General features: G+C 42.4%; 1 protein-coding gene across 10 annotated transcripts in view; it reads left to right on the top strand.

Annotated features, from left to right (window-relative positions):
- Window positions 1-19,659, top strand: part of supt20 (SPT20 homolog, SAGA complex component) — a 107,908-nt gene that overhangs the window by 58,564 nt on the left and 29,685 nt on the right. For 8 of the 10 annotated variants that reach the window (XM_072477050.1, XM_072477049.1, XM_072477047.1 and 5 more), the window contains 5 exons: window positions 2,695-2,727; window positions 2,828-2,945; window positions 5,821-5,929; window positions 8,634-8,795; window positions 15,409-15,721. In XM_072477050.1, the coding sequence (XP_072333151.1) occupies window positions 2,695-2,727; window positions 2,828-2,945; window positions 5,821-5,929; window positions 8,634-8,795; window positions 15,409-15,721 (735 nt within the window). The remainder of the gene's footprint in view (window positions 1-2,694; window positions 2,728-2,827; window positions 2,946-5,820; window positions 5,930-8,633; window positions 8,796-15,408; window positions 15,722-19,659) is intronic. The other 2 variants (XM_072477046.1, XM_072477041.1) reach the window with 1 other exon arrangement.

The following is a 19,659-nucleotide window of genomic DNA, read 5'->3' as shown; positions in this document are numbered from 1 at the left end:
TCCTCCACACAGCGCTTAAGGAACTCCTGCTGGTCCGGCCCCCATGCTGCTCGATCTCCGCCCTCAGCCATCTTGCTTTTTCCCCCTCGATTTTGCCGCTGCTCCAAAGCCTCTTTTCTTGCCGCTCCATCACTGATCTCAGCCATATATCGTAAGGGGGGACCTTACTGCACCTTCCCACATAGGATCCGATCAAAAAAGCTCCGTTGGGGCTCCTCTAGTGAGTCCGAAAGTCCGTTGTCGCAGGAGCTGCCGAAACGTGCGGCTTAGCTCCGCATCGCCGCAACCGGAAGTGTCCTTTCCTGTTTCTAACCTCAGCCCATACTACCTCAGTAGACGAGTCCTCATCAAACATTCTTTCTGCCACCGTAATATTGTCCTTGACTAACAATGCCACACCTCCCCCTCTTTTACCACCTTCCCTGAGCTTACTGAAACATCTAAACCCCGGAACCTGAAACAACCATTCCTGCCCCTGCTCTATCCATGTCTCCGAAATGGCCACAACATCGAAGTCCTAGGTACCAACCCATGCTGCAAGTTCACCCACCTTATTCCGGATGCTCCTGGCATTGAAGTAGACACACTTCAAACCACCTTACACTCCTGCGACCTTGAAACCTTACTCATGAACTCACTACCCTCAACCTCCTGTACACTGGAGCTACAATTCAGGTTCCCATCGCCCTGCTGAATTAGGTTAAAACCTCCCGAAAAGCATTAGCAAATTTCCCCCCAGAATATTGGTACCCCTCTGGTTCAGGTGTAGACCGTCCCGTTTGTAGAGGTCCCACCTACCCCAGAATGAGCCCCAATTATCCAGGTATCTGAATCCCTCCCTCCTGCACCATCCCTGTAGCCACGTGTTCAACTGTTCTCTTTCCCTATTCCTCGTCTCGCTAGCACGTGGCACGGGTAACAACCCAGAGATAATAACTCTTGTTTGTTCTAGCTCCAAGATTCCACCCTAGCTCCCTGAATACCTGCCTTACATCCCCATCCCTTTTCCTACCTATGTCGTTGGTACCTATGTGGACCACGACTTGGGGCTGCTCCCCCTCCCCCTTAAAGATCCCGAAAACACGATCCGAGACATCACGGACCCTGGCACCTGGGAGGCAACACACCAACCGCGAGTCTCTCTCGTTCCCACAGAATTTCCTATCTGTCCCCCTAACTATGGAGTCCCCAATGACTAATGCTCTACTCCTTTCCTTTCTGAGAAACAGGGACAGAACTCTGTGCCAACTCTGTACCCCATGGCTTACCCCTGGTAAGTTGTCCCCATCAGTATCCAAAGCGGTATACTTGTTACTAAGGGGAACGACCACAGGGGATCCCTGTACTGACTGCTTCCTCCCAGCCCCTCTCACCGTCACCCATCTATCTTCATTCTTCGGAGTAACGACATCCCTGAAGCTTCGATCTATGACCACCTCTGCCTCCCGAATGATCCGAAGTTCATCCAGCTCCAGCTCCAGTTCCCTAATGCGGTTTTTGAGGAGCTGGAGATGGGTGCTCTTCCCACAGGTGAAATCAGCAGGGACACTGACAGTGTCCCTCACCTCAAACATTCTACAGGAGGAACATTGCACTGCCTTCCCTGCCATCCCCTCTAGATAACTTGCGGATAAAACAAGAAAAAGAAAGAAAGAAAGAGCTTACCTGATATTCACTCAACCCCTTAGGTTAGAGGAGGTGGCTCCTCTTCTGCGCTTTTAAATCTCCGGCTCCATTCCCGCACTTTTAAATCTCCGGCTCCTCTCCTGTGCTTTTAAATCTCCGGCTCCTCTCCCGCGCTTTTAAACCTCCAGCTCCTCTCCCGCTTTTAAATCTCCGGCTCCTCTCCCACGCTTTTAAATCTCCGGCTCCTCACCCGCTTTTAAATCTCCAGCTCCTCTCCCGCGTTTAACTCTCTGGCTCCTCTCACGCTTTTAAATCTACGGCTCCACTCCCGCAATGCTACATGAGGGAGAGCTGTAAACTGAGCAGGTGCTCCCAGCCACCTCTAAGCAGCAATTTAAAATGGTAGCAAGGAGACAAGTGGTTTAGACTAATTAATTCATTTTAAAATGGTTTAAAATTATGACATTATTCAGTTGGGAATTGCAATTATTATTTTGTCCAGAAATATAACCCAATCCCTTGGGTTTCAAGGACAGTAATGTCACAATGAATTGCCAGATTTGATGTTTCGGAAGTATAATTTTGGTTATATTAGCGCTTCAGAAACATTTTGTTGTTGGTAATATACATCGGGACATTCCAAAATGTTTTACCGTTAATGGACTATTTCTGAGATACAAGATTTCTGAGATTCTGCTCTTTTTAGCGGGAGCTGATTTGTCCAAAATGGAATGAATGAATCAATTTTTGGTGCTTGAGGAAAGAATGTCCGCCAGGAAGCTAACTTTGCTCTTCCTCAAATAGCCATAGATTCTTTTAAATCCACCTGAGCTGGCATATGAATTCTCAATTTCACGTTGCATGTAGAAAATTGCATCTCAGTGCTGATTTATGTATCAGCTGAGACTGCACTCATGTCTGTAATAGCACTTGAACCCAGAGCATTCTCAGTCAAGAGTTGTGAATGTTTAACTTGTAGAAGTGTGATTGCATTTGAATAGTTTAGGTCTATACATTTCTATATTGGTTCCACGAATCTCAACTCAAAAACATTGTTTTGTACACCAGGTTCCCAATAGGTACGAAAGCAGAAGCTGACAGGTGAGTGCCCTTGATTTTCCTCTCCTCCTCTACACACTGCATATTACAGAGTTTTCACCATCAGGGTTTACTGTTTAAAACCCATCTTGTTAAACTGCAGGTTTGTAAAGCAGTATTTTGAGGTTTTGCAGCAGGACATCAAGTGTCCAGTGAAGATTTCCCACAATTCAGCTGGCTCAGTAAGCCAGAGTCACTTGTCACCTGGAAAAGAAATTGAGGTGGGTTTACAATAGTATACTTTTACTCTTTAAAGTTTGGGTTTGTATTCTTTTTGTATACGGAATAATTTTTTCAAAATCGGCCCATTCTCTTGATGTCTTTACCCATCCTATTGCATAGTATTGAGATCATTTCTTTGGTGCAATTATAATTGAAATGAGTTTTTCATTAACTGTAATTTATTGTTTTGAGCAGCAGAGCCTCAAGTGACCAGCTCCAACACCTTGTGGTCCTCCAGATCTCTCCACAAAGATGAATTTGAGCAAAAACTAATAATTACATCTGCCTCTCATACAAGTCCCTGTGGAACTGCAGCCCCTCCTGTTCCTAATTACAATTTCAAAAGACGTTTTTCCATTTAAAATAAATTTATGAAGCTTCGGATTTATTCTTGAAAGAGCAGCATTTTAAAATTGTGATTAATAAACTGACGTAGTTGTGTTTCTACTACCAGCCAACTATTTTATGGGAGAAGGTGAACAGGGCTTTAGTGTCGATAAAAACCAAGGGCTTGATTCAACTAATTGTCCCATAACTCACAGCGCCGAGAAACACATGGCTATACCACATGACTTGCATTGTATAAGAGGCCTCAGCGGGGAACGGGAAGCTGAGGTTGCACATAGCCCTGTTTTCTACACTGAGGAGTTCTGCTTGCTCGATCTCCCCAGTGAAGCCAGAGATCTGGACGCTGAGGCCCTTGAAGCCCGAACACCAATGCCAGCTGGCAGAGCCACCTGGGCACCTTGGCTGTGCCAGGCTAACACCACCAGGCAGCCAGGTTGGCACTTTCAGGGTGTCCAGGTGTCACCAGCTGTGCCAGGGCACCGCCCTGCCCAAACAGCCTGCAGCTGGGAGCCTCCAATCCCCTGGGAGGCCCCCATGAGTGCCGTTCTGCCTGGTCCCCGTTTGTGGGGACCATTCCTGAACCATGCTTGCCCGAGGTCTCTTGAGGCAAATGTGATGAATGCCAAAGCTTCAGGTACTTCAGGAATCTGCACATTAAAGTGAGACTAACTGTCTCACTGTAATATGCAGAAGTGATAGGCGCCATTTACATCGCTACGTCTATTGCGTGGGATCTCGTGAGGCGTTGCAAGCCGGGTAGATCACGTGAGTGGGGTCTCCTGGCTTTTATTGGCCACGCTGCGCTGCAGCAAGATGCTTTTTGGGCGCAGCATGGCCATTGGATCACGCCCCGTGTATGCTGATATTCTAAATGTAAATATATAGACATTGAGTATGAAAATCAATCTTACAAAACAAATTAAACTCAGAATTTTCATTCAGGAATACTCCAGTGTCACATGGCTCTTTGAGCTTCATTATACATTTTGCAATAGTCATACCAGTCAGCATATTGATAGGAACAAAGTGGGATATTTTATGCCCTCTCACACGGTGTGTTTGATGACAGAGAGGGCATTTAATTAGGCGGGAAGGTGGCGTATGAGCACTCTGTCACTTTCCTCCTCCCACCAAAATTAAGTCCAAGACGGGGAGTCTAATGGTCAAACTCACTGCCCCGGTCGCCAGCCGAGGAGCATGAGTGGCCAATTAATGACGACTTAAGGGCCTCATCCAGCTGTCACTGGTATTCACCCAGCTGTGGGTGGATATGGGTATACACAATAAGTAAAACTGTGAGGGCTGCACGTTGTTCCCAACGGTGGGAGAGGATTCAAAGGTACTCGGTGCCTGATCTTTGTAGCCGGGATCAAACCAGAGTCCTCATTGCCGTGAGGCAGCTATACTAACCACTGTGCCATCGTGCCACCCTGCAACGCAGACCTTTTGCTGGCTTTCTGGCCAGCAGCAAGACCGCCAACACCTCCATAAAATCCCCCCCCTGCAGAGGGTGTAAAAACTTGAGATGTGAAATGAAGATTCTTTACCACAATAATAGCTAGCATACTTATTAAATGCTCGAATGATTTAGAATGTTGAAAATAATTGCTCAACCATCGGTACACTGTGCTTATCAAAGTGAACAACGCCATGGCCGACATTCTCCATTCAACGCCACTCCAAACGGGATTCCTGTTTTGGCGGAGAATGGAGCGCCAATGAAAAAATGCCATTCTTCGATTCCCCCACCAGCGGTTTCAGCACGCTCCCTCCCCATGCTGGCAGGAGGATGCAAATCACCACTTCCATTTGATTAATGGACTGGGAGCCCGATTCTTCACACACACACACACACACCCACCGGGAAATCCTCCAAGATAGGCCAAGGAGGTCGGTGCATAACGGAGCTGCCCCAAAGTATATCAGAAGGCCCCTCTTTTCCCCACCATGGGAATAATGGGTGCCCCTCAACAGCACCCAAGCATGAGGGTGTCCTGACCCTGCCGCCCCCAATCAGAACCAACGCCCCCACATCAAACCTCCCCATCAGAGACCCCTTGCGGCCTTCAACAGAGACCCTCATCAGAGGGTGATTTAGGGGGGATGGGGGGTTAGAGAATCGGGTCACACTCGTAGTGGGGAGGGGGGATGAACGTTATTCCCATGGTGGTGGAGTGGCGGGAGAATGCCCGCTACCTGTGAGTGGGGTGGCAGGTTTTGTGTTGTGTGAGGAGGGGGACCCGCAGCGGGCCTCAGGATCGTACTGCCCGATCAAAATGGCGACCCGATACCAGGGCTCCAATGGAATCCAGTGAGCTCTCCCCATGCATAAATTAGCATGGGGAAGGTGAGAGATGCGTATACTGGGCACCACTTCCAACGCCAGCAGAGCCCAGTAGCGATTGTCCGCTGGCGGAAACACTTAGCCCAAACGGAGAATCGCAGCCTATATGTCTTAAACGAAAAATGTGTTCTGCATGTTCTGTTCAATAATTGTTTAATTAGCCACGTGTATTTTTTTTGCAGCAATCTGAAGAAATTTCTGGATCTGTCCAGTCTTCTATACTGGGTAAGGGTGTGAAGCACCGGCCTCCATCCATTAAACTCCCAAGTGGCTCAAGTAGCAGCCCTTCAGGTAAATCCTTTCATGATTGATTTGTTTGTATAGCATCTTAATCATTTCTGATTATGCTAATATTACTTCATACACAATGAGGATGATTACAATTCAGAAGAATGGAACTGAAAAACCTGGCAAATATTTATTCCTAAAATGTGCTGCATGAGTCGCAGAAAACTAGCATGCAGGTACAGCAGGTAATAAAGAAAGCGAATGGAATGTTGGCATTTATAGCTGAAGGAATAGAGTATAAAGATAAGAAAGTGTTGTTGCAACAATACAAGGCATTGGTAGGGCAGCATGGTGGTGCAGTGGTTAGAATTGCTGCCTCACGGCACTGAGGTCCCAGGTTCGATCCCGGCTCTGGGTCACTGTCCGCGTGGAGTTTACACTTTCTCCCCGTGTTTGCGTGGGTTTTACCCCCAAACCCAAAAGATGTGCAGGCTAGGTGGATTGGCCACGCTTAATTGCTCCTGAAATTGGAAAAAATGAATTGGGCACTCTAAATTTAAAAAAACAAATACAAGGCATTGGTGAGACTGCACCTGGAGTATTGTTCGCAGTTTTTGTCCCTTATTTGAGGAAAGATGTAGAGGCAATGGAGGCAGTTCAGAGGACGTTCGCCTGATTGATTCCAGAGGTGAGGATTTATCATATGAAGAGAGGTTGAACAGTTTAGGCCTATACTGTCTAGAGTTTAGAAGAATGAGAGGAGATCAAATTGAGGCATATAAGGTGATAAAAGGTATGGATAAAGTAGATGTAGAGCGTGTGGGGTGTTCTTGAACGAGAAGTCACAGTCTCAGGATAAGGGGTAGCAAATTTAAAACAGAGATGAGGAGAAACTACTTCTCCCAAAGGGTTGTGCATCCGTGGAATTTGCTATCCCAGAGTGCTGTGGATGCTGGGACAGAGTAAATTTAAGGAGGAGTTGGACAGATTTTTAATTGGTAATGGGTTGAAGGGTTATGGAGAACGGGCAGGGTGGTGGGGTTGAGGCCATGATGAGATCAGCCATGATCGTATTGAACGGTGGAGCGGGCTCAAGAGGCTAAATTGCCTGCTCCTAGTTCCCATGTTCTAAGAAAGAACTATTCTGTCTGATTTCACCATCCAGCACCTCAAGCACAAATCTGGTGTTCTTGATTAATAACCTTTTATTGTCACAAGTATGAAGTTACTGTGAAAAGCCCCTTCCGGCGCCTGTTCGGGTAGGCTGGTATGGGAATCGAACCCGTGCTGCTGGCCTTGTTCTGCATCACAAACCAGCTATCTAGCCCACTGAGCTAAACCAGCCCTCTATTAATAAGGGGAGTAATAAGGGGATTTCTTCATTAGGAGTTATGGGGATAAAGCAGGAGAATGGGGATGAGAAACGTCTCATCCGTGAGCAAATGATGGAGCAGACTCGACGAGCCAAATGGCCTAATTCTGCTCCAGTGTCTTATAGTCTGATGATAACATGACTTTGTAGTTTCATAGGGATATGTTAAATATGCTAAACTAGCCTTATTCTTTTACAATGACAGTTGTTAAGTTGTTCGTTCTGCTTCTCTTACAAATCTTTTTTATTCTGATTAAATTTAATTTAATTTAATCAGATTCTTAAATCCAAATCCAAATGATAATAGTTCCAAGTGTAGGTTAAAACTATGCATTGGCTTCACAAATCATTGTTACCTAATGATATACGATTGCACAAATCAAAATGGTGATAGTTCTCACCTATGTTCTCCGACAACAACAGTGAGCCAGTAATGAAAAGTATTCTTGGGGCGGCATGTTAGCACAGTGGGTAGCATAGTGCTTCACAGTGCCAGGGTCTCAGGTTTGATTCTCAGCTTGGGTCACTGTCTGTGCATGTTCCCCCGTGTCTGCATGGGTTTCCTCCGGGTGCTCTGGTTTCCTCCCAGAAATCCCAAAGACGTGCTTGTCAGGTGAATTGAACATTCTCAATTCTCCCTCAGTGTACTCGAATAGGGGCCGGAGTGTGGCGACTAGAGGATTTTCACAGTAACTTCATTGTGGTGTTAATGTAAGCCTACTTATGACAATAATAAAGATTATTATTATGATACGTGAATAATTTTTTTGTGTTGCTTTACCCATTGGCTGATCGGTTTGTCTGCTGAAGAGGGGAACCTTTAAATAAGATTATTTTAAAAAGGTAATGAGATTGATTTACAAGTTAGTACTAAGCCCAAATAAAACTTTTTTTCTAGTTGTAATATTGTTGCTGAAATTCTCCATTCAAATTAAAATGTTCTTATAAAAATACTGGACAGAATCTTACCAGAATTTGGCAAAGTGTCAGGCTCAGACTGAAAACTGGCATGTAACTCTCGAGTTACACAGACCAGTTTTCTCTCCAAATATTGAGCCTCTTAGAGAAAAAAGAATGAGTGGGCATGGTTTACTCTGTCACTCTGGCTGGGCCTGCTCCACAGAGATTGGGGCACCATCTTTAGAAGGCTTCGTGATCAATATTGCAGCCCAAGAGACCCCAGCCGCCATCACAGTGGTATTGCGCCCCCCCCTCCCAATATTCATCAACGGTTCATCTATTTCTTTTCACAGAGAGGGAATAGTACATAGGATGACTAAAAGTGGAGCAAAGGAAAATATGGGGAGTGGAAATTTAAGACCTTGGTTTTCCCAAAGCTCAGTAATAAGTATTTTAAGTAGTGTTCGACTAAAATATATTTGTGATTTATTTTAGGAAATGTCTTTAGTCCGTTGCAACCAAGTGGCCACCTGAAATCCACAACTCCCCCTCCTACTACTACTAAAAGTGCTAGTTTGTCTAGAAAACATTCTACGGATTTTAATCAAGTGAACATCCTCTCACCACCTGCCATGTCTCCAGTGGGTTCATCACAAAGTGAGTGGAATAACTAGCAACATATTTGTGGCTAGTTCACTATGTTAATGGTGTGCATACACGTTAATAAGCTGAATTGCTTAGTGTGGCTTTTCCCTAAGAATGCCTTTCTCTAATGTTTAATGTGAGCCACATTTAAATGTATAATTTAATTAAGTTTCATGTATATAATTGTATAATACAGCATTTTGTATGTCTGTGTACTCAAAATAGTCAAAGTAAAAATAAATGAGTGCTGTGGTTGACAAATTGAAACTTTCACAAGCATTGGTGTAAAATGAATATATAAAAGAATTGATGATAAAAGCTAGTGGTAAATTCAAAGAATTTCAAAATTTGAGCTTACATGCTTAAGTTGTTAACCTCTTAAGATAATCTAGTTCTGTAAAACCTACTTTGTTATTACTGTAGGATGTTGATCACACAGCCTCAGAAATGGCAGTAGAAGTTTGAATTAGCTTTATATGATATACCTACAGTAGATATCAACAGCTTGCATTTATATAGCACCTTTAACATAGTAAAAATTTGCACAGCGCTTCGGAGAAGTGCTAGCAAACAAGTTTCACTCCAATCCACAAAAGGAGATATTATGACAGGTAGCCAAAAATGTGGTCAACAGCATAGATTTAAAGGAGCATCTTAAAACAGGATAGAAAGGCACCAAGCTTTAAGCAAGAAATTTCAGGGTTTAAGAACATAAAACATAGGCATGATGTGGAGATGCCGGCGTTGGACTGGGGTGAGCACAGTAAGACTTACTATAAAATATAGGAGCAAGGATAGGTAGGCCATTTGGCCTCTTGAGCCTGCTCCGCCATTCAATGAGAACAATCCTGATCTTATTGTGGCCTTAAACTCCATATTCCTGCCTGCTCTCCTCCACCCCACCACACCAATTCCCTTGTAAACCAATAATCTATGTAGATTAGCGTTGAATACTTTCAGTAACACAACATACACTGCTCTCTTGGGATGGAGATTTCCAAATGCTGGTGACTTTCTAAGAGTATAAATTCCTCCTCATTTCCATCTTAAATGGTAGATGACTTATTTTGAAACTGCATCCCCTAGTTGTAGATTCTCCCATGAGGAGAAACATCCTCTAACCCTCGACTGTCCCCAGCATCCCTCAGGATCTATCAATAAGCTCTCCTCACGTTCTTCTGAACTGCAATGACTATAGGCCCAGCCTGATGAATCTTCCCTCATAAGACAATTCCATCATCCCAGGAATTAACCCGGTGAACCTTCTCTGAACTGCCTCCTTAATTAAGCTGACCAAAACTTTACACTGTGCTCCAGGTATGATCTTGTCAGTGCCCTGTATAGTTGCGGCAAATCTTTGGCTGGGATCGTCTGGTCCTTCCTGCCAGCGGGATCAAAGGAGTTTTTGCTGATGGTCAAATTCTCCGTTCTCGCTTGTAGCGGTGAGAGAGCGAACATTTTATCCCGACTCCATTTCCAGTTAGATATCCAATCCTCTATCGATGCTAATATATTATTCTCAACACCATGAAACAACTTAAGGCACAGCCACCAGTAATGAAGTGGTAAATTGGGGTTGCACAAGAGTGCAGAATTGGAGGAGCGCAGAGATTTTGAAGAGTTGTAGGGCAGTGATGGTGAGGGGTACACCAAAAGAAAGATGAGAACTTTAAAAATCATGTATTGCTGTGCCAAGATCCGATGTTGATCAACGAGCACAGTGGTGATGCATGAACAGGGCTTGCCGCTTAAATTAATTGGTAGCAATTTTGCTTGTAGAATCTTCCACAACACCACTTGATCATGTAATCTAGAAGAAAACTACAGTGAAGGTCAGAGGAGTGATGTGTATTGTCTGTTTTTGGGTGACATGTTAAACACAGGTCTTATCTACCTGATCTGGTGGTTTTGATGGATGTTAAAAGTTCTGCGGTACTGTTTAAAGAAGAGCTGGTCACTATTACTCCCTCAATTAGTACCAGCTGAAACAAACATGGCTGTTTGTGGGATGCTGCTGGCACAGAATGACTGCCATGTTTGTTCACACAACGCCACTGCACTTCAAAAAGTATTTCACTGTACACTGCTTTGCAGTGTTTAGACATGAAAAGTATTATACAAATACTGTGCTATATTTCAATGTAAATATTTTGTAGCAATGATTTTTGTTCATTACTACATTTCTGCTTCAATTACTCTTTGTAAGTCACTGTACTTTCACACCATTGTAATAACTGCATCAACTTTATAATGCATCGTTTTCGTGAATGAAAAAAACGATTCAAACAGAGAACTAACCATTGCTTGAGAGCACCTTTGTGAAAATACAGGTGTCGTTCACTGAAAAAATTACCATGGGATAATTTCTTTCTTACAATTTATAGTGCAGGTACAATGCATGTTATTGAATTGTCTATATGCGCTATATATGCATTGATGTAAAAATGCTTGTTAATTTGCTGACATCCACTGTGTGCCTGCCTTAGAGATGCTGAATTTACTTCTCTAGCTGAGCTGAAAACAAATACTTGTTTTTCCCCGATGCAATTTATTCTTAACCTTTATACTTGAATCTATTAGGGTACATGCAGATAACCATTTAAATTATCTATAGAACAAAGCAATTCTAGCAGTTTTGGAATTAGTGTGAAGAGATTTACAAGTATTAAAATTGGAAACAACATTGCCATAAGTGTCCAGTGGTTTTCATAGAATTTACAGTGCAGAAGGAGGCCATTCGGCCCATCGAGTCTGCACCGGCTCTTGGAAAGAGCACCCTACCCAAGGTCCACACCTCCACTCTATCCCCATAACCCAGTAACCCCACCCAACACTAAGGGCAATTTTGGACATAAAGGGCAATTTTGGACACTAAGGGCAATTTTATCATGGCCAATCCACCTAACCTGCACATCTTTGGACTGTGGGAGGAAACCGGAGCACCCGGAGGAAACCCACGCACACACGGGGAGGATGTGCAGGCTCCGCACAGACAGTGACCCAAGCCGGAATCGAACCTGGGACCCTGGAGCTGTGAAGCAATTGTGCTATCCACAATGCTACCGTGCTGCCCGTGGTTGAATCTTCTAAAATAAATTAAGGATGATATTTTGTACTATAAATGCAGCATTGCCAGTACCATGAGCATCATTCGATACAAAACCATCCTTTGGTGTTTTACAGTCCAAGCTGTGTTAAAAGCCTTGAATCTATACCCAGTCCCTACCATAAAGTGTGTCTCAGACATTGGCAAAACGAGTAAACAGGCTTTTGGTAGATGGTAGAGGTTAAACACTACATGAACTTGTGGGCATGAGTTGGTTTCAAATAGAGTGTAATGGCTTTATGCATATTTTATGTTAGAAATGATTTGATACACGGCATATATTATAAATATGATTCTACTTCGCAGGTCATGGTTAGCAGGGCATCCAAGTCAGGGCAGTCACAAAAGATATCCCACTCCCTTAAAAGAATTCCAGATGAAACAAATATGAAATGCATATTTAGTGGGATAATCGCGCCGTTCAAGAAATTTTGGATGAAGATTTCTAAAAGGTTCTTGCTAGGAATTTTAAGTAAAAAGTGTAAGTGCACTGACAACCCGAATATTCACAAAATCAAGGAATCTACTGGAAACGTTGCATTTAATCCTGGAAATTTAAAGTAATATTACAATTCTATTTTTTTACTACAAAATTCCTTTCGAAAACCTTATTTAAAAAATGAGTACCCAATCCCAAAGAACAGTTAATGACAATTTATTAGTACAGTTTATAACGTGTTAATGCCATCTTCACTATAGATTTATCAATATTTCTTGAAGATTACATTCTCTGCAATTTGTACCTAATTTTAATTCACAATAATTGAAATATGTGTCTGACATGTACCATTTTAATTACCTAAAATGTGATATAAACTGGATAAAAACCATTGGATGCAACGCATATATACCCTGCTTGTTACATTAACTGTAATTTATCCTTGATGGAATTGATTCCTGTGTTCATTAGGATTAACATTAGAGGATTAGATTCCCTTTCTCCAAACGAACCTGACCATAACAGAAAGCATTATCTCCTCTACTGCCAGTAGCCACGAGGAGCCTTTCAGGAGAAACGGACTATTTTCAAAATTTGTGAAGTGATCCTGCAGGGCATCTATAACGCACAAAATGTAACCTTCATAATTTCACCAGGCATAAGTATCTTAATTTTTCAGGGTAGGCAGATCCACCTGTGCTGAAGTTGTCGTAGTAATTATCTGTGGTAAAGAATGTCCTTGGGAGGAAAACATTTTTTTCCTCTTCTGGGAGGTGCTTTCCCTGCTTCTGTAAAAAAAATTAATCCTGTGTTTGATTTGTCGTATAAATAATTTTACACTACTTTTACCCTCTCCGTGTTGAAGATTGGGGTAATCGATGGGATTATTTTCAAACCCCATGTTTGTGGCTCTCATCGTCCAAATAAACTGATGATCACTCACTGCCTGAAGAGTTCTTTGTATAGTGTATTAGCATTGGCAAATAACTTAATCAGGCTGCCCCTTTAAGGAATTATGATGTTATTTTCCTGTTTTGGTGAACTGTCCATGACACCTAAGGCAACCTTAATGTGATTCTCAGGACTACTGATCAAATTCTTTTTGTTGCCTAAAATATCTATTGGAGCCAAGTATTTCAGTCATCTCGCCTCTGAGTCAGAAGGTTGTAGGTTCAAATCCCACTCCAGGACCTGAGCGCATAAATTAAGGTTAACACTCCATTGCAGTGCTGAGAGAGTACTGCACTGCCAGGTGCATTTGGTTGAGGTGTTAAATCAAGGCGCTGTCTGCCTTCTCAGGTGAACATAAACAGTTCTATGATTCTATATCAAAGAAGAACAGGGGCGTTATCCCCAGTATCCTGGCCAATATTTATGTTTTAATCAACATCACAAAAAGAAAGATTATCTGGTCATCTCATTCTTTTTGGTCGGAGTTTGCTATGTGCAAATTGATTCTGTATCCTACATTACTACAAGTGACTTTGCTTCAAAAGTACTTCATTGGCTGTAAAGTGCTTTGGCATGTCCATTGGTCGTGAAAGACGCTATATAAATGCAAGATTTTTAAAAAATAATTATTAAATTGAAGTTTGGAGAATTTTGCCTCATGGAGATCTTTTTGTCTCAAAAGTCTTCAGCCTTTCTGGCCAAATTCTTTAACGTGGGCACTAAAGGCATGGCTTGATAAAGTTGATCTACAAATTTGGACAAATCAAGCACTATGATAATATTCTTCGAGTTTGACCAGCGCACAAGAGGGAAATACCTTGATTACAAAAGGCTACTTAAACTCAGAGAAATCATGAGACCAGTGATGTAACAGATCTTCTTAGTCAAGTAATGGACAGAAACATTAAATATTAAAGAAACAATGGGCATGTAAATAGCTAAGGAAATTGTGGCTTGAAAAAATGCAAAAAAGAGTGAGAGGATTTGTGGATCTCAGTAAGAATTATTGAAGCAGGTTTGAAATTGAAAAGTATGAAGTTTCTGGAATCAGTGTCTGGACCAAAAGGTTAGAGCGTACCGAGGAAAAAAAGTTTGCCTTGAGCTTCATAGTAGTGACTGCCAGAGGAGCACTTAACAATGCTACAATTACAGGATGGGAACAAATAAAGTCAAATCAAAGTACAGGATTTAGTTTGATAACAAAGTTTATGCATCGTAACAATACACAGAAAGTGAATTACATATGTTTTATATATGTTGTATTTATCAATTTCCTTTTAAAACCTTTCTTCTAAAATTGGACACAGCACTTCAAAGCAACCACCTATGCAGATAAAAAGGCTCATTTGGGACAGGTTGTTGTCAAACTTCAGCAATCTGCAAAATATTTATTTACCAATCCCTAAAAGTTATCAATGGTTGCAAGTAAGATAATTTGTTTCTTTTGCTTCTTGACAACTGCCACAACTGTGAGATTATTATACTTAGAACTGCCTAAAAGTCCAATTCACCCATGGCTAGGATATAATGTAGAACCATTTAATTGTACAAAATCACCTGCTGTCTATTAAATATTTAACAATTTTGCTAATTATAGGCAAAACTTGAAAGTTTTAAAAATTTGTTCTTGGGATCTGGGCATCGCTGACTGGTCCAACATTTATTCCCTATCCCGAGTTGCCCTTAAGGTGGTGGTGTGCTGTCTTCTTAAATTGCTGCTGTGTGCAGTTGTTGATTTATATCTGATGTTTTGCAGTTCCTGATTTATATTTAATATTTTGCAGTTATTGATTTATGTCTGGTGTATTTTTTCATTAACTGTTCAGGTAGTGGAAGATTTCTTCAAAGTCTAGCTTTCCTATTTGTGTATTGCAGCTGCGTTATGTGAAGACGCTATTCTATAATTCAAACTAAATGGATGGAGAGTGACTTGATTCACCTTTGCAGATAACCTTGAAACTTATTTGACAGAAATGTTTACAATTGCAAGTCACTATTTCTGTTTACTTGAGTGAACTATTTTTTTCTCCTTAATATTAACAATAAATGTTTCTTTATGGGCAGTTTTACAGAAATCCTCTACATCGGTTTTAAAGTAATAATGTGGCACTTTTTGTTTTCTCAATGAGCAGGATCTGGGACACCCAAGCCATCAACCCCCACACCAACCAACACCCCTTCATCAACTCCACACCCTTCTGATGTCCAAACCCCAGCATCTACAGCCACTCCCACAGCTACTCCTACACAGGAATCAGGCCTCAATCCGCAGACCCTTTTAACCCCTTTTGCCCAACAGCAGATGGCTCTCAGTCAAGCTCTGCCAGTAATGACCATACCTCTTTCCAGTATGGTAACTTCTATTACAACCGGGAGTTCATCCACCCAGGTGATGACAAACCCAGCGGGTCTCAACTTCATCAATGTAGTGGGCTCTGTTTGGTAAGAATATTTCTAAATATTTTTTAACCTATCCAATCATTTTATTTGGATGTATTAATCTTATAAGATTGAAGTATATTTTTACTTTTATCCACTATAGTGGATTTTTTGTTGTTGCTGACTCTGACAACAGATTCTGGTTCAACACCATATATTCAGTTTCTATATTCAACATCCTTCATGTACCGCAGGAGCAAACAAGTGTCACCAGTAAAATATCAATTTTGATACCAGAATGACAGATGGCAGCCATATCACGCCTCTTCCGTCTATGCTACTGTACCTTCTTATCATCGTACTATTTACTGTGATTCTGCATGATTAGTTTTATAGTTTTCCTAAAGTCTGTTTATTTCACTTTATTTTACTTGTTTGAAGTCACAAAATCTCTTTAACATGTAAGCAAAGTTTTAATTTCCAAGTGTTTGTAAGGGCTCGTGGAGGTGAGAATAATATATTAGCATGGTTGGAGGATCAGTCAAGGAACAGGAGGTAGAGAGTAGGAATAAATGGGGCATTTTCAAGATGGCAGGCCATAGTTCGTAATGCCACAAGGATCAGCGCTTCGGCCTCAGCTATTTATAATCAATATTAATGACTTAGATGAAGAGACAGAAAGCAATGTATTCCAATTAGCTGATAATATAGAGCTAGGTGATAATGTAAACTATGAAGAGATAACATGGACAAGTTAAGTGAGTGGGAAACAAGCCGACAGTTGGAGTATAATGTGCAGAAGTGTGGGGTTATTCCTTTGGTAGTAATAATAGAAAAGCAGAATATTTTTTTAAGGTGACTCACACTCATACAAGGAACACAAATTTATGCAAGTACAGCAAGCAGTTAGGAAAGCAGATGGCATGTTTACCTTTAATTCAAGGGGACTGAAGTACAAGAACAAGGATGCTTTACTACAATTGTCTAGTACTTTGGAACAAACACACCTGGAGTCTTTTAGCCTCCATATCTATCGAAGAATATCGTTACCTTGCAAGTGGTATAGGGACTGATTTAGCACAATGGGCTAAACAGCTGACTTGTAATGCAGAACAAGGCCAGCAGCGCGGGTTCAATTCCCATCCCGGCCTCCCCAAACAGGCGCTGGAATGTGGCGACTAGGGGCTTTTCACAGTAACTTCATTGAAGCCTACGTGTGACAATAAGCGATTATTATTATTATTGAAGGTTTATTAGATTGGTTTCTTATAAAATGGTTGTGCTGTGATGAGAGATGGAGTAAATTGTGCCTATAACATCTGGAGTTTAGAAGAATAAGAGGTGATCTCATTGAAATATACAGATTCATGAAGGAGTTTGCCAGGATGTGGACAAAGAGTGGTTGTTTCCGCTGGCTGGATATCTAGAATATGGGGTCGCAGCTCAGGATAAGGGGTCCATTATTTAAGACTGAGATGAAAAGAACTTTCTCCCAGGGGGTTGATAACCCTAAGGCTTTCTATAGATATGTCAGGAATAAACGAATGACTAGGGCTAGTCAAGGACAGTCGTGGGAAGTTGTGCTTGGAGTCCGAGGAGATAGGAGAGGTGCTAAATGAATATTTTTCGTCAGTATTCACACAGGAGAAAGACAATATTGTCGAGGAGAATATTGTGATCCAGGCTACTATACTAGACAGGATTGAGATTCATAAGGAGGAGGTGTTAGCAATTCTGGAAAGTGTGAAAATAGATAAGTCCCCTGGGCCGGATGGGATTTGTCCTAGGATTCTCTGGGAAGCTAGGGAGGAGATTGCTGAGCCTTTGGCTTTGATCTTTAAGTCATCTTTGTCTACAGGAATAGTGCCAGAAGACTGGAGGATAGCAAATGTTGTCCCCTTGTTCAAGAAGGGGAGTAGAGACAACTACCCCGGTAACTATAAACCAGTGAGCCTTACTTCTGCTGTGGGCAAAATCTTGAAAAGGTTTATCAGAGAAGGATGTATAATCATCTGGAAAGGAATAATTTGATTAGAGATAGTCAACACGGTTTTGTGAAGGGGAGGTCGTGCCTCACAAACCTTATTGAGTTCTTTGAGAAGGTGACCAAACAAGTGGATGAGGGTAAAGCAGTTAATGTGGTGTATATGGATTTCAGTAAAGCGTTTGATAAGGTTCCCCACGGTAGGCTACTTCAGAAAATACAGAGGCATGGGATTCAGGGTGATTTAGCAGTTTGGATCAGAAATTGGCTAGGTGGAAGAAGACAAAGGGTGGTGGTTGATGGGACATGTTCAGACTGGAGTCCAGTTACTAGTGGTGTACCACAAGGATCTGTTTTGGGGCCACTGCTGTTTGTCATTTTTATAAATGACCTGGAGGAGGGCGTAGAAGGATGGGTGAGTAAATTTGCAGATGACACTAAAGTCGGTGGAGTTGTGGACAGTGCGGAAGGATGTTACAAATTACAGAGGGACATAGATAAGCTGCAGCGCTGGGTTGAGAGGTGGCAAATGGAGTTTAATGCAGAAAAGTGTGAGGTGATTCATTTTGGAAGGAATAACAGGAAGACAGAGTACTGGGCTAATGGTAAGATTCTTGGCAGTGTGGATGAACAGAGAGATCTCGGTGTCCATGTACATAGATCGCTGAAAGTTGTCACCCAGGTTGAGAGGGTATTTAAGAAGGCGTACGGTGTGTTAGCTTTTATTGGTAGAGGGATTGAGTTTCGGAGCCATGAGGTCATGTTGCAGCTGTACAAAACTCTGGTGTGGCCGCATTTGGAGTATTGCGTGCAATTCTGGTTGCCGCATTATAGGAAGGATGTGGAAGCATTGGAAAGGGTGCAGAGGAGATTTACCAGAATGTTGCCTGGTATGGAGGGAAGATCTTATGAGGAAAGCCTGAGGCACTTGAGGCTGTTTTCGTTCGAGAGAAGAAGGTTAAGAGGTGACTTAATTGAGGCATACAAGATGATCAGAGGATTAGATTGGGTGGACAGTGAGAGCCTTTTTCCTTGGATGGTGATGTCTAGCACGAGGGGACATAGCTTTAAATTGAGGGGAGATAGATATAGGACAGATGTCAGAGGTAGGTTCTTTACTCAGAGAGTAGTAAGGGCGTGGAATGCCCTGCCTGCAACAGTAGTGGAGTCGCCAACACTTAGGGCATTCAAATGGTCATTGGATAGACATATGGACGAGAAGGGAATAGTGTAGATGGGCTTTAGAGTGGTTTCACAGGACGGCGCAACATCGAGTGCCGAAGGGCCTGTACTGCGCTGTAATGTTCTACGTTCAGCTTAACTTTTGAAAAACCAAGACTAGTATATTTTTTAATTTCTGTCAGCACTTGCAGACTTCTTGCAGTGTATTGTTAAAATCTGCTAAAATATGTTTGACAATCTTGTTTCCAATTTTGGTGATGTACTGCCACAATACCCAGTTAAGTGATAGCAGAAGTTAGTAACTCGCGTTCATTCCCTTGCTATGACCGTACTCCTTCAGTTTTGTTATGCTTCCACTTCTGCCTCACTGTTGTTGAAGCTCCAATTCACACCTTTCCATCAAGGTTTGATTTCTCCCAAACTTTTCGTTGTCCAAACTGGGTGCACCATTTTCCATACTTTTGTTGACCTAAAGATCTTTGGCCCATGTTCTCTTTTGTCCAACAGTTATTCCATCCTTGTTGAACTATTTGCTCTCTGTGCACCAGTGAATCAAATTCAGTTCCTTACAATAATAGAATGGAAAATGCTGGGAAACACTCTGCATGTCATGCAGCATCTGTGGTGAGAGAAATAGGCCAGAATTCTCCGGCCGCATACGCCGGCATTTTCTGATCCTGCTGGCAGCTCACCCCTTTCCACAGGTTGCCCGGCGGAATGGCGTGGCTTCAATAGGAATTTCCAGTGGCAGGAGCAGAGAACCCCATCGTCAGCGAACAGCGCACCGCCGAGAAACACACGGCTGGGACACCAGAGAATCCCACCCATAGAGTTA

This window comes from Scyliorhinus torazame, chromosome 15 (assembly GCF_047496885.1).
Source record: "Scyliorhinus torazame isolate Kashiwa2021f chromosome 15, sScyTor2.1, whole genome shotgun sequence".
NCBI lineage: Eukaryota > Metazoa > Chordata > Chondrichthyes > Carcharhiniformes > Scyliorhinidae > Scyliorhinus > Scyliorhinus torazame.
Note: the sequence above shows the minus strand (reverse complement) of the source record. Positions and strands in the feature narration are given on the sequence as shown.